Source organism: Poecilia mexicana, unplaced genomic scaffold (assembly GCF_051168715.1).
Source record: "Poecilia mexicana isolate PSO_F unplaced genomic scaffold, ASM5116871v1 scaffold_22, whole genome shotgun sequence".
Taxonomy (NCBI): Eukaryota; Metazoa; Chordata; class Actinopteri; order Cyprinodontiformes; family Poeciliidae; genus Poecilia; species Poecilia mexicana.
Window position 1 is genome coordinate 10,449,788 of NW_028263391.1, and position 13,267 is coordinate 10,463,054.

The 13,267-nt window shown below is 37.9% G+C and overlaps 2 protein-coding genes across 3 annotated transcripts; both read right to left on the bottom strand.

The window, feature by feature from the left end:
* Positions 1-466: 466 nt before the first annotated feature.
* LOC106906607 (4-galactosyl-N-acetylglucosaminide 3-alpha-L-fucosyltransferase 9-like) lies at positions 467-2,980 on the bottom strand. The gene is made up of 2 exons (XM_014971950.2): positions 2,804-2,980; positions 467-2,608 (listed from the first exon to the last, which is right to left on the bottom strand). The coding sequence occupies exons 1-2, from the start codon at positions 2,814-2,816 to the stop codon at positions 1,521-1,523; spliced, it is 1,101 nt and encodes a 366-aa protein (XP_014827436.2). The 5' UTR covers positions 2,817-2,980; the 3' UTR covers positions 467-1,520.
* Positions 2,981-6,965: 3,985 nt separating this feature from the next.
* LOC106906618 (4-galactosyl-N-acetylglucosaminide 3-alpha-L-fucosyltransferase 9-like) lies at positions 6,966-13,240 on the bottom strand. Of its 2 annotated transcripts, XM_088002473.1 has the most exons (4): positions 12,918-13,238; positions 11,651-11,849; positions 9,644-9,829; positions 6,966-9,427 (listed from the first exon to the last, which is right to left on the bottom strand). In XM_088002473.1, the coding sequence occupies exons 3-4, from the start codon at positions 9,654-9,656 to the stop codon at positions 8,325-8,327; spliced, it is 1,116 nt and encodes a 371-aa protein (XP_087858599.1). In that variant the 5' UTR covers positions 9,657-9,829; positions 11,651-11,849; positions 12,918-13,238; the 3' UTR covers positions 6,966-8,324. The 2 variants fall into 2 exon arrangements, with proteins under 2 accessions (XP_087858599.1, XP_087858598.1); XM_088002472.1 differs by having other exon boundaries at positions 6,966-9,829; positions 12,918-13,240.
* Between the last annotated feature and the right edge of the window lie 27 nt (positions 13,241-13,267).

Sequence of the window (13,267 nt, forward strand, 5' to 3'; positions counted from 1 at the left end):
TCAAGGCTTTAGGCCTGCTCTGTGTGAAATAGTTCAACCCGGTCTTGGTGTCTGTGAGGGAACAAGATGGCGACTATGTCAACGAGAGCCGATGTCAACGCTTCAGATGATGCATGGGAGATTGTTTAGTCTTCTTCTCTCAGTCTACCTGTTCTGCCTCCTCTCACTGATGCACCTGGTTCCTGTCTATTGTCAAGTAATTTACCATTTACCTTTTCACTGTCCTTCTCGCTTCTTCAGCTTCGTCCTTGACAAACAACTCTAATTATTACAATATCATTCGATACAGTTGGCTTCATGTTTCTGTATACAAACAAAATGAGTTTGGTTAAGGCTGTAGACATTTGTTGTGTTTCTGCACTACATAAATAAATTCACTTGAACTGAATTGTCTTGTGTATGTAAAAATCTGGTTTCAACTCAGTTTTCCACGCAAACGTTTGCTGTAAAAAGACCAGACTCTTCATTTATTCAAGTTTGCTCATTTACCCGTACCTTTATTCACTTCATTTTTCCATTCACACACGCATCCACAGTTAGAGCACATCTAGCAAAAACACAAAACCCATAAAACGTAGAAAAAAGGTATTTCCCCTGGAATTTCCAAATACACTGATGACACTTTGCTTTTATACAGTAAAAACTGTAAAAAAGTTTATGTTGGACCAGCCAAAATCTGTGGCTCATTTTGGCAAAACTTCCTCAATAAGGCAATGAAAGCAGACTGCCGTCTGCTACAAATTTAATGTAAAACTACCTTATGCTCTGGCGCTACTAGCATTGCTTGTAATCTGTTGTCCTGCTTAAGTGTCTCTCAGTTTTTACCTAAAACCTCTTAATTGCATAAAGCATCATCAACAAAGTTACATCCCAGCTCCATTTGCTTTCCAAACTCTTACAATAAGATTTGAATATTAAAAATATATACAGCACAATTTATTTCTTCAGAAATCCAGTCGTAACTTCATCACACTGGATAAGGACCAGACCCTTGCAGAAAAGAAGTGCAAAGTAAAGAAGTGCATCTTCTAACCAAACAACAATATTGCATTAACAGCAACTTCCACTCACCGCTGGGATCTCCACTTTCAATTGAGGCAAATATTACAAACAGTAACATCTTTCACATATGAGGAAACAAATTTGAGCAAATAATGAGACTATCTAGAGACGATGCAAACCAAATCCCATTCACTGATCATTGATTGATTGATCAGTTAACAATCCAGCTCTCCTTATAACACCCATGTGCACAATTATGAAAGTGGCTTCAATATTTCTTCACACAAAGACATATCCTGCATTAGACGTGTAAATCTGACATAAAAGCATGTAAGAATAACATTTAAATAAAGTACAAACATTGTTCCCAAAAATAAGAAACTGCTTTCACGTTTAACTTTACATTCTTTTTCATGTTTGCTTACTCGCACTCTTCATGTAAATATTCCATTAAATTATCAGTTTGACTTTTCTCTGAGTACAACATTATGAAGAGGTGATGAGTGCTGCACAGTCCATCAGCCCCAGTACCACTTGTTAAGGTTATTAAATACCCTGTATTCGTTCTTCCGTCTCAGGTAACCACAGGCCTTGCATGTGTGCTCTGCCCAGAAATGGGCTCTCTTTACTTTGAAGTGCCGTCTCCATTTAAAGTACCCAAGGTACATTTCTTGGTTCTTGTCCAGAAGAAGCAGGTAGTCAGCCAGCTCTTTGGGTGACTTAAAATCATCCACGTGGATAAAAGCGTCTCTTGGAACAAAGTTCTCGTAGTTTTCTCTGGTTGTGCCAAGAACCACCGGCACGGTGCCCATAGAGAGAGGGATGTAGAGTTTTTCAGTGATGTAGTCCTTGTGGGCTGAGTTCTCAAAGGACAAATAAAACTTACAACTAGACATAGTAGGGGTGTAGTCTTTGTCAGAGAGGTAGTTGTTAAAAGCACGTCCATACGCTTGAATTTTCACATGGTTTCTCAACTCATTGTAATACTTTGATCTTGCATGATTGGGACTCCAGTTGCTGACGATCCAGCAGACCAGTTTGTTTTTGCTTGGTGGTACAAAGTCCTCCACAGTATCTGCTGCTACAATAGACCCATAAGGCACATGGATGTCGGAATCTCGACGGTAATTGAGAGTCAGATTGAACAAGTTATTAATCCCGGAAAGCTGGGATGAATGCGACGGTGACTCCATGTTCATCCAGATCCATTTCTGGAACGGGGGACGCTGTGATTTCGGCAAGTTGGACAGGTCCCCAGCAATGTTTCTGTGATGGATGACGACCCCGTCCGATTTGTTGTAGAAGTTTCTGTCTGCTGTAACAAAGCAGCCCTCGATGTTGAAGATGGAGCTGCAGACGTTCGTATCATATTGTGTTCCAAAGGGCCACAGCCAGACAAGAACTATAGTCATGTTTTTTTCACTGGTTGCGGTATAAACATGCTGGATGCTCTTTGCGGAATCTGATGACTCTAGTAGATGGTTTAACCAGGTGGTGGATGGCTTATAGTACATCAAAAAGATAGTCACAAAACATCCAAGAATAAAAACACAGAAGAGAACCATTCTGAGGAATTTGTGCAAAGATCCAGATGGTTTGCTCTGTCCTAAGAAGGGCACCATAACAAGAAAAAACATGAAAATTATTAATTGTCAATATTCCTCAATTTATTCCTGATTACTGCAGGTTCTTACAGAAAATAATTTATTTTTAACATAACTAAAAAAATCAGCTGCACATGTACCCCATTTTCACATAAATTCAGAAAAGAAAAGCTTCTTTAAACACTTTGCTTACAGACCTGTTGGCTCCATGGTTAGATCCAAACAAACTCCTATGAATCGGTGTTATTCGAACAAATCTGTCGGCCAGCACTCAGAGACCCTCCGGTGGTTTTAGCGTCACTTGAAAATGTGTCCTTGATGGTCTTCGGAGGTTTCGTTGATCTTAAATCTGCAGGTCTTCTTAACGATGCCACCTTCAGGTGAGCATGGAAACAGAGAACAAGAAATAACAGATTAAGCACATTTTATTTAATATGGATACAGAGATACAGCTCTGGTTTGACGTTTACTTACACTCATCATTAGTGTAAATATATCCCTTTTCTGCCCTTTTATGATGCATTTGAGTCAACATACCTCAAGGTCATAATTTGACATACAGTCTCAGATACGATATAATATTTAGATCAGTGCACAGTTTAGAAACCTCAAGGTCTCATCTTTTTTTTTTTTTTTTCCGTCAGAGTCTGCTCCCCTCAATCTGACGATATGGCTCTCACAACATATAATTGTTCATGACGGTGTTAAACACCGTATAATCTGACTTCTATACTCTGCAAAGCTGACATCATGAATATCAACAATATATATATATTTTTTCCCCTCTGTGCCTGATTTAAATATTATCGCTTCAGTTCCTCAGTATCAAGTTTGGACAAGATTGCTTTCTAGCCGTTCTCATGTTCTGTGGGATGTTTTGATTTACACAAGTGGTTTCTGCACCATGAAAACAGGCACGTAACGATGTTTTGTGTACAAAGAGCTATGCAACCCTGAGCATGCAGGCCTGCACTTGCACTTTAGCAAATGCCGTCATCCCGACAAAATGAGAGTATTATTTATTTATTTTTTTGACTGATCATTAACTGACAAACACATTAAGGTTTTAAAAGTTCATTGAAATATTTCTGAGTTAATCGCTTGGCTATTGTAATCAGACTAGGATTTTTTTTAAATCCTGTCTTCTTCTCCATTTCTTATATTTATAAACCTACCAAGGCTTTTACTTTGACACTAACACTTAAACTTAGTTTTCAGATCATATTTTTGATGCTGAAAGCTTCTATTTGTCTCTCAACAACAATCAGTTGAAACCAGAAGTTTACATACACCTAACAAAGACACATATGACTTTTTTCCCTCACTGTCTAAAGTAAGATAAGACCAAACGTCTCTTGCTTTAAGTTAGATGGAAAGACATAACTTATTTCTATTTACTAAATGCCACAACAATGAGATATCAGAGCTTTTGTTAATTAATGTCTTCAAAATCAGAGATTTTGAAGACATTACCTTTGTATTTGTTAGCAATGTCTTTGAGTTGTAAGACTTGGGGCAAATGTTTTGGATTTCCTTCCTGTAGCTTCTCACAATTGTTTGCTGGATTTGGAGCATATTCCTCCTAACAGAACTGGCATAACAGAGCCAGGTTGGTAGGTCTCCTCGCTGTCATACACATTTTCTAAAACATTGACTTTCTTTCCTTCAAGCCCTTTGGCTGTATGTTTAGGGTAATTGCTGATTTCTCCCATTTGTGTCAGAACCAATGTCCTTTTCAACCATTGTTGTTACAGGACACGTTGTCTTAGCAGCTTCAGCCTGCATCTTCACAAGATCTTTGGCCTTTGTTCTTTTGCCAACCTGCGTACCTTTCCAATCATTTGGGTGACACTGCTCTTTCCTGATTAGCGCTGTGATGGTTTGACATCATCATCATGTCCATACTTGGAGAAAATTGTTTGAGCGTGGCACTTACTGACATCCAGTAAGATATCAGCCAAGCCAACTATGAATAACACAGTTTTCTTGTGTTACGCAAGAAAACTGTGTTTGAGGTTCATCCCCAATTAACTCAAAGGTGTCGTTTACCCATGAAAAGTACAAAAGGATGGGTGGATCCACCTTGTTGAATTCCAACTTTATAGCATGCCAGAGTCATTAAATGTGGTTTTAAATGCTGGAAAACCAGTTTTCCAGCAACACTGGAAAACTGTCAGGGTCATTTTCTTTGTTTCTGGTATTTATCTGAAACCGCTAATTATGAAGCCATAAAAAATTCACACACACTGCCTAAGTGGTTGAATTGCACTAGTTAAAAATGGTAGCTCTCTTATTTTTTATTCCTAGTTACTTAGTAGTTGCATATTTTCTTAATATAATTTAGACTTTATGGCTCATTGATTAAAATGTTACAACTATTCATATTCCTAAGACAGTTTGCACAATAATGTGCCATATAATTCGTTACACTAATAAAAACCTGTTATTATTTTGTTGTTGGTGGAGATGCCCAGCCCAGCAACATCTGTAAAAGATGCAAATGCACTTCCTTGCTGTTTTACAAAAAAAAAAAAAAAAAAAAAAGAATCAGGTCTGCAGTGAATATTTATGTTACCTTCTTTACCTCCAGTTGCAGAGAAGGAAGAAGAAAGGAACACATCTATTGGTGACTGCTTGGAGAGTGGCTGTGTCTCATCTGAATCTTTCTGACAACATCCTCATCACAATCAACACCCAAGACAATACAAGTCAAGAGATGGGCCTACCTGATTGGAAATGCCTTTATAGTTTTATTTATGCTTGGTGGACCGCGGTTGAAACTTGAACTGGATTTGTTTTTGATCATGTAACTGTAACAGTTATGGGCTAGGCAATTAATGGTTACTAAAAGCAGCATCAGAAGATGGTTCTTTAAGGAGCCCGAGGTGTGAATGAAGACACAAAGCAATGTTTTAGTTTTGATGTATATATATTAGTGATTTGGGGGAAACAAACATCAACAAAGACTTACAAATACACAGTGAGAGACAAGTTAATTCAAAATAAATATATTCAAAGATCAGAGTTCTTGTCCTTTTCCTAGCTCGCCATCGGTTTCAAAGAGGATCTGAGGATCTGATCCATCATGAAATAAAAAAACCCAACCTAAAAGGCCAAAAAAAAAACATTAAGTGTTTTAAACAATTATGTGCAAACAAATGCAATTATTAAATATCCATCCATCCATCCATCCATTTTCCTTCACCCTTGTCCCTCAGTGGGGTCGGGATTATTAAATATCTAATAATTAAACTAAACATTTCAGTCAGATTAAATTAACCATAATTTAAACAAAAAGAATATCAATCATATTTCAAACTAAAAAAGGTTAAAGTTGAAATCAAAGTTAACTTTCAAAATATAAAATAATTTAATTAAATAAATTAAAAAATAAATTAACTCAAATACTCAAGCAAAATGAGAAAAACAAAAATGTATTGCGCAATATCAATTTAAGGTAACACTTTATTTGACGGGTATTGAATAAGACCGCCATGTTGGTTGTCATAACGAAGACATTTTTGGCGAGGTTAATGTCAAGTTGTCATAATGAAGACATTGTGAATAATGTCAACTTTGTATTAAAAGTGTCATAATTTACCGAACGACGCTTTATGACAACAGTCATAAATATTCATGAAGACTTATTGATGTTCATGACAGGTGTTATGTCATGTTTATGTGGGTGTCATGACGGTCTTATTCAATACCAGTCAAATAAAGTGTTACCCAATTTGAATGTAGCTACATCCTATTTTAATACATTTCATTACAACAGTGCCAGAACACGCACAATACCAGCGATTAGGTTACCTTTGTGAAGAGAGTGGGGTGTACTAGACCACAATCAGCTGTGACAGTCTTGCCCAGGTAAGAACGCCAACAGTTCTAATAAAACAATGCTCCAATGAGCAATCGAGCAGAAATTTCAGGCTAAAAACAGTGCTATCACACAACCAAACTCACCAAAAGATCAAATCTGTGGATTCAGAGATTTTGGGTGAATTTCCAGGATGAATTGTCAGCAAGATGCCAAACAGCCAGCCACAATCATAATGGAACAGGTGATGTAGTTCAAACTGCGCTGGAGGCGGGGCTTTAAATAAGTTGAAGAATTTGGGGCAACACAGGAAGTGGGCCCGCAACAATAAAAGTCTTTACTAATTGACTAATTGCGGGTTACATAACACTGATAAAACGGCGTTCTGTCAGAAAGCTCATTATCATCCCTTGTTGAGGTCTATTGAATACAGCACAAAGTTGCTTGCCCAATAACTCAAATCTTACACATTCACTCACTACTAGGATGCAGTAGGGTGCAGTAAAGGTGTGCCAAGAACAACATCTATTGGGAATCTATTGGTGTTTGAAGATTTTTATTAAATTTCTTTTAAGATATTACACAGAAGGACCAATGATCACACGTTTCATCAATTTAGGCAGAAAACTGTCTACAGTTGCTCAAATGTTTAAGTACTGCAACAAGACAGGCTGGGGATGCATTTATGTTTATCACCACTAATGAACAGAGAAACTGAAAGTGTAATATAATAAAAAAAAAAACAGATTACCAAAAAATGATATGACAATGCGCCACTGATACAGTCACCGTTCAGGTACCTACTTGTTACAAATGTAAAAAATACATGTAAAATAACAATAAAGTATCTGGGGTGTCAGCTGGTTTATTTTGGTTCCTTGTAATGTGGGATTGCATGCATGTCTTCCACTGTGTTGTAAGAACATGTCCTGGCATTTCCCCCCCGCAAAAAACTGAATAGACAATAATTGTTCATATTAACTTTTTAACTTTCATTAGATCATTATTAAGTGCAATAACATAAAAACAAACTGTATTAAGGAACAATAAGATGAAAGTTATGTTTACTTGTACATGCTTAACTTGGTCAGTTTCCATTCTGCAGCCAGGACATGACAAAACATTCTCTGGCGATTTGCGCTTCACGATTTATGTGTTTTGACACAGTTAAATTATTAATATGCTGTAAAAATATTTTTTAAGCTGAAAAGTACTTTTATTATCAAACTCACTGACCTATTCCCTCAACTAAAGAAGACAAATGAAAACTACCAAAAGCAAAACAATAAAAAGAACAATGAATAAAGCCCATAACCAACAAAATGATGCAATGCTGTCACATGAACTGTGAGTGTAAAAATTATAGCTATTTTTTAAGGAATTTAGAGTGAGGCCAAAATTTGCTTTCAACTAATTAAAATTAATTTGCACAAAAATATTTTATGAAATACTGACACAAAATATATAAAACATGTAACCCTAACCCCATAAGGAAAGAGGGAGAAAGTAAAGATAGTGAAAACAAATTGAGGACATCAAGTAGAATTAATTTGAAGACGGAAATTAAGATGGGAAGGACGAAACTTTTAAACAATGGATCAGGCACATGTAAGTAAGCACATATTTCGTCACAAAATAGAAGGACAAGTATCTGTTGGATCCTCAGTTCTAATGTAAACTTAAAACAATATACTAAACGACTGCTACAGATATGCACAACAGCTTTAAACTATTTTGCTTGACATCATTACAGTGACAAGTGAGATGTTTTCTTTGCCATGCTTCAAATGAGTATTACTTCAAAAATGTTCAGTTTGTACAAAAAATAATCACGTTTTGATTACTGAGTGTTGATTTATGAAGAGGTGGTGAGCTCAGGCTAGCCCATCTCAATACCATCAGCCCCAGTACCACTTGTTGAGGTTTTTGAAAGCCCTGTATTCTTTGTGTCGCTTCAAATAATCACAAGCATGGCACGTGCGCTCTGCCCAGGAATTGATTCTGTATACTTTGAAGTGCCGTCTCCATTTAAAGTACCCAAGGTACATTTCTTGGTTCTTGTCCAGAAGAAGCAGGTAGTCAGCCAGCTCTTTGGGTGACTTAAAATCATCCACGTGGATAAAAGCGTCTCTTGGAACAAAGTTCTCGTAGTTTTCTCTGGTCGTGCCAAGAACCACTGGCACTGTGCCCATAGAGAGGGGGATGTAGAGTTTTTCAGTGATGTAGTCCTTGTGGACTGAGTTCTCAAAGGACAAATAAAACTTACAACTAGACATAGTATTGAGATAACCATTTTGAGAGAGAGATTTCTGAAAGGCACGTCCATATGTTTGAATTTTAATATTCTTCTTCAACTCGTTGTAATATTTTGACCTCGCATGATTGGGACTCCAGTTGCTGACGATCCAGCAGACCAGTTTGTTTTTGCTCGGTGGTACAAAGTCCTCCACAGTATCTGCTGCTACAATAGACCCATAAGGCACATGGATGTCAGAATCTCGACGGTAATTGAGAGTCAGATTGAACAAGTTATTAATCCTGGATAGTCGGCCTGAATTTGACGGCGACTCCAAGTTCATCCAGACCCATTTCTGGAACGGAGGCCTCTGTGATTTCGGCAAGTTGGACAGGTCCCCAGCAATGTCTCTGTGGTGGATGATGACCCCGTCCGATTTATTGTAGAACTTTCTGTCTGCTGTAATGAAGCAGCCCTCGATGTTGAAGGCAGAGCCACAGACGTTTGTTTCATAGGCTTTTCTAAAGGGCCACAACCAGACAAGAACTATAGTCATGTTTTTGTCAATGATCAGGTCTTTACTTTTTGCGCTGAACACATCCTGGATGTACTTTGCCAAATGGGATGACTTTAAAGGATCATTTAACCAGCTGGTGGATGACTTATGATATATCAGAAAGGCAGTCACAAAACATCCGAGGATAAAAATACTGAGTAGAAGCAGTCTGAGGATTTTATGAAAAATTCCAGATGGCTTGCTCTGTCCTGAGAAGAGCACAGAAACAAGAAAAGCCATGATGAATGATTACATTTCAACATGAGTCACTAACTGTAACTACAATGACTGATTGTTGATTTTATCTTATGTCTCATAGGCCAACTGTAAAACAGATTCTCTGAATGTGCATCCTGCCAAGGACAACAACTCTAATATTCCAGATTCATTTTGAACAGTGACGCTTCCTTGTTGACTTTACAGACCTGTTGGTAGCATGCCGAGATCCACGCAAAGCCCCTTATGAATCAACGTAAAACGAAACAAATATGCTGATCCACACTTAGAGATGCTGCTTTGCTCCTAAAGACAATTAGATTTTTTTTTCTTGATGAACCAGTGAGGTTTGGTCAATCTTGAATTAGCAGGTCTTCCTCAGATTGGCTCCAACACTTGAGCATGCAACATAAACAAATGAGACGGACAAACATTAAACACCACACGTCTAAAGATTTTATATAAAAAGTGAAGAGACATTTACATGCTGCTTATTATAAACATTGATGTTATGTGTGATGTGTGTTTTATTCTGAGCTCTTAAAACTGCAGTGTGTAACTTTTACAAAAAATATTTACTATACATTTGTTAAACCTCACTATGTCATAGTAGAGACAAATGGAGACAAATGATCAGTAGGTGTAGGTCAGATTACAATTTACACATCTGACCATTTGGGCAAGACACACAGACATTTTCAACTTCAAGCACAGAACACAGCATGGAGGTAGATCAATCAATCAATCAATCAATCAATCAATCAAAAAAAAAATTCCAATCAGATCCTCATCTCTGCCCTGGACTCATGCGTCTCGCTATCTGGGAGTTGACAGCATGTTGAAAAGATGCTTAGAGAACCACTGGTGCAGAAAGAACACATGATGCAAGACTTCTTCCTGCTGAAGCGAGGGGCTTGAGGCATCCGGAAACTCTTTCTTCAAAGGGCCTTGCCAACTTTCGAGCACTTCATCTGGAGAAACGTTACTTGATTTTAAAACTTTGGCTGAAGTGGAGCTCGTCATTCCCTTCTTCTGTGTGGCAGGTAGCAGAGCACATGGACTCAGCCTCCAGAACAACAGGGAATGTTTTCCCATTAAAACATTCCCGTGTTTTAATGGGAATGTGGAGTTATCTGTTTGAGGCAAAAGTCCCAAACCTCATGACGACTGACTTTACAGCAATCCCTCTCGAGATTTGAATGCACCTTTTAGGGCCATGCAGGCCAGGAGGAAGTTGTGGGAAAAGCACAACGGTTATTCATTTAAGAGCAGCTGTTTAATGTTTAGTCAGAAACAGTCGCCCTCTTGATCGCGCTCTTGCGCCCTCCCCCTTTCTGTCTGCTTCGCTATGGTTGGTTTGTCGTCACAGAACCTGGCATGAATGCTCAGGCTAGTTAGCACGGCCACCGATAATAGCAGACAAACTGTATTCCTGGAATGGTAAATTGTTTCTCCACCATCAGCACATTGAGAAGGGCTAATCAGACCCTCCTCCTGACACCAAGCTTTAATATGGATTTATTTTTTATTATTTTTTATTTTTTTATGAATGTCACATACTGCAGCTTTAAACCCAAGGCCAGAAGTTTTAATGATCAAGTTAAACCCTAGACATTACAGTATATAAATAATCTATACTGTTTTGTAAATATTTTTCCTCTGGCATTGATCCAAAAGATGTTGCTTAATCAAGCCAAAAAGGACCCACAGCAACTGTTCAACAGGTTTAACTGGACTGACTTTACCGTGTATGTAGCTCATTAAAACTCTGTTCCGCTTTATGTTTTTGTTAACTTTCGTAAATATGACTTTTGTAATTTACCAATCTATGATAGACACTAAATCCAAAACAGCTAAGTGTATTTTTTTCATTTTTATTAAGGTAAGGTAATTTTATTTATATAGCACATTTTCAGCAACAAGGCAATTCAAAGTACGAGTATTAAGTAAACCCATATACCTGTTAATGTTTCAGCATTAACGATTTGACCATCTTTGTCAAGATAGTCAAATCATTTGCCACAGAAAGCAAGTTATCCACAACTGACACACATAAATATTGATATTTTTTGCAGCTATGTATGACGGAGACGCCAACAGCATCAAGCTCAGAAAAAACATAAGCATCTACTGCAGTTCTGCTGTGTTTTCGGAAATAAGAAAAGAAGACAAAAATCTTTTGTAGGATTCTGAAGCTGCGCCATTTTTTGTCTTACCTTTGATGGCAGTCAAGGAAGATCAAAGTAGCTCCTCTGAGAGTTGTCTGGATAATGCACCAGACTTTTGACGAACAGGAAGGACAATGCCATTTCTGTTTGATTTCTGCTAAACATCCTCCTCACCGTCCACTCCCAAGACTAGAAGGGTGGAGCTACCTGATGTGAATTTTTCTTCACATTTACATTGTGTTAACACCTTGAAACAGACAAGAGAAAATTTAACAGAGCCTTAAATAATGCCACCTGTAAAGTCCTATAATTTCGGGGGGGGGGGGGGGATTTTTTTTCTATACAGAAGAATATTTATTCACTTTATTTAAACAAAACACAGTAGAAGTGTTTGCAAAGAAATTTGGCATCATACTGTTCATATAATATAATAGCATTAATACACCTGTTCTACATTAATGCACAACAAAAAAGTAGTTGTTTTCTGTTTGTCTAGACGCTTCACCCAATGAAAAATATATTTGCAGCCTTTTCGCTGTTAAAGTAAACTTCAGCTTGTTTCCAGTGCGTTCTCATAAGACACCAGGTGTCCATGTTTCTTTACAAATACTGGTTTTCCTGCTCATTAAACAAATGCGTTGAGTTGCACAAACCTGTAGCCAGTATGAAAGTAAACAGATTTGACTCCAGAACCTGTTTCTGTGACTCGGGAAGGAATTCAGATCTGGTGAAGAAGTAAGGTAATTCCTACGGTTTATGGGGTAACATACACGTTTAAAGAGAGTTATTAGACCTGTCTTCTTTTCTATTTATCTTTCTGAAGACATACTGACATTTAGCATTTGAATATCATTTGGAGCATTTTTGAGGTTTTGTTTTTACTTTGCCTTCTTCCAAGAACCCAAATAACTGGTAACCTCACTATCCTTTATAGTGAGGTTAATAAGTTTATGTTGTGTCATTGGGAGTTATAGTAGGAGATTTATTTACCCATATACAGACCTTTATTGCTTTAAGTGTTACAGGAAAGGGCGTTCTTTTTTATATTTTATGTTTTTATAGTTCAGGATCAGAAACAATCAATTTATTGGCATTTATGATTGCAAGATAAGTGCTGTTTCTATTCAGCCAGACAGGCTCACAGGGAAAATACACGAAACAGAAAGTAAAGCTTATTCAAATAACTTGTCTCTTCCATCGCAGATGGAAGAGACAAGTCAAGAGCTGACAGGAAGAGACTGTCAGCTCTTCCTCCACTGTACTGCTGTAAACTGGCTCATGTTGAAACTTAATTCATTTAGGAATAATTTCTTACCTTTTTCCTTTATATGGGTAAATCTGTCCATCAGTCCTGATGTTCTTGATGGGATCCTTCCAGAGGGGAGTGGAAGGAAGATTTCGTGGATGCTGTAGGTGTTGTCACGGAGGACGGAGGAGGCTCTGTCCCGGCATCTGGTGGTGTAGATATCTGCTATGGATGGCAAGTTAACCACGCACTGCACAGCCTTCTTCTTTGCTGTTGTGCAGCCTCCATACCACACAGTGAGACAGGACAGCCTCCACCATATAGCTACTGTGAAAGCCTTGAGATATCTGATATCTGTGTCCAACCCCAAACTCCTCAGAGAATAGCTGCTGATGTTCTTTCTTGGTAACAGCAGTGAT

Excerpts from the sequence above, each read along its gene's own strand:
- LOC106906618 (XM_088002472.1), bottom strand. The coding sequence starts at position 9,458 with ATGGCTTTTCTTGTTTCTGTGCTCTTCTCAGGACAGAGCAAGCCATCT.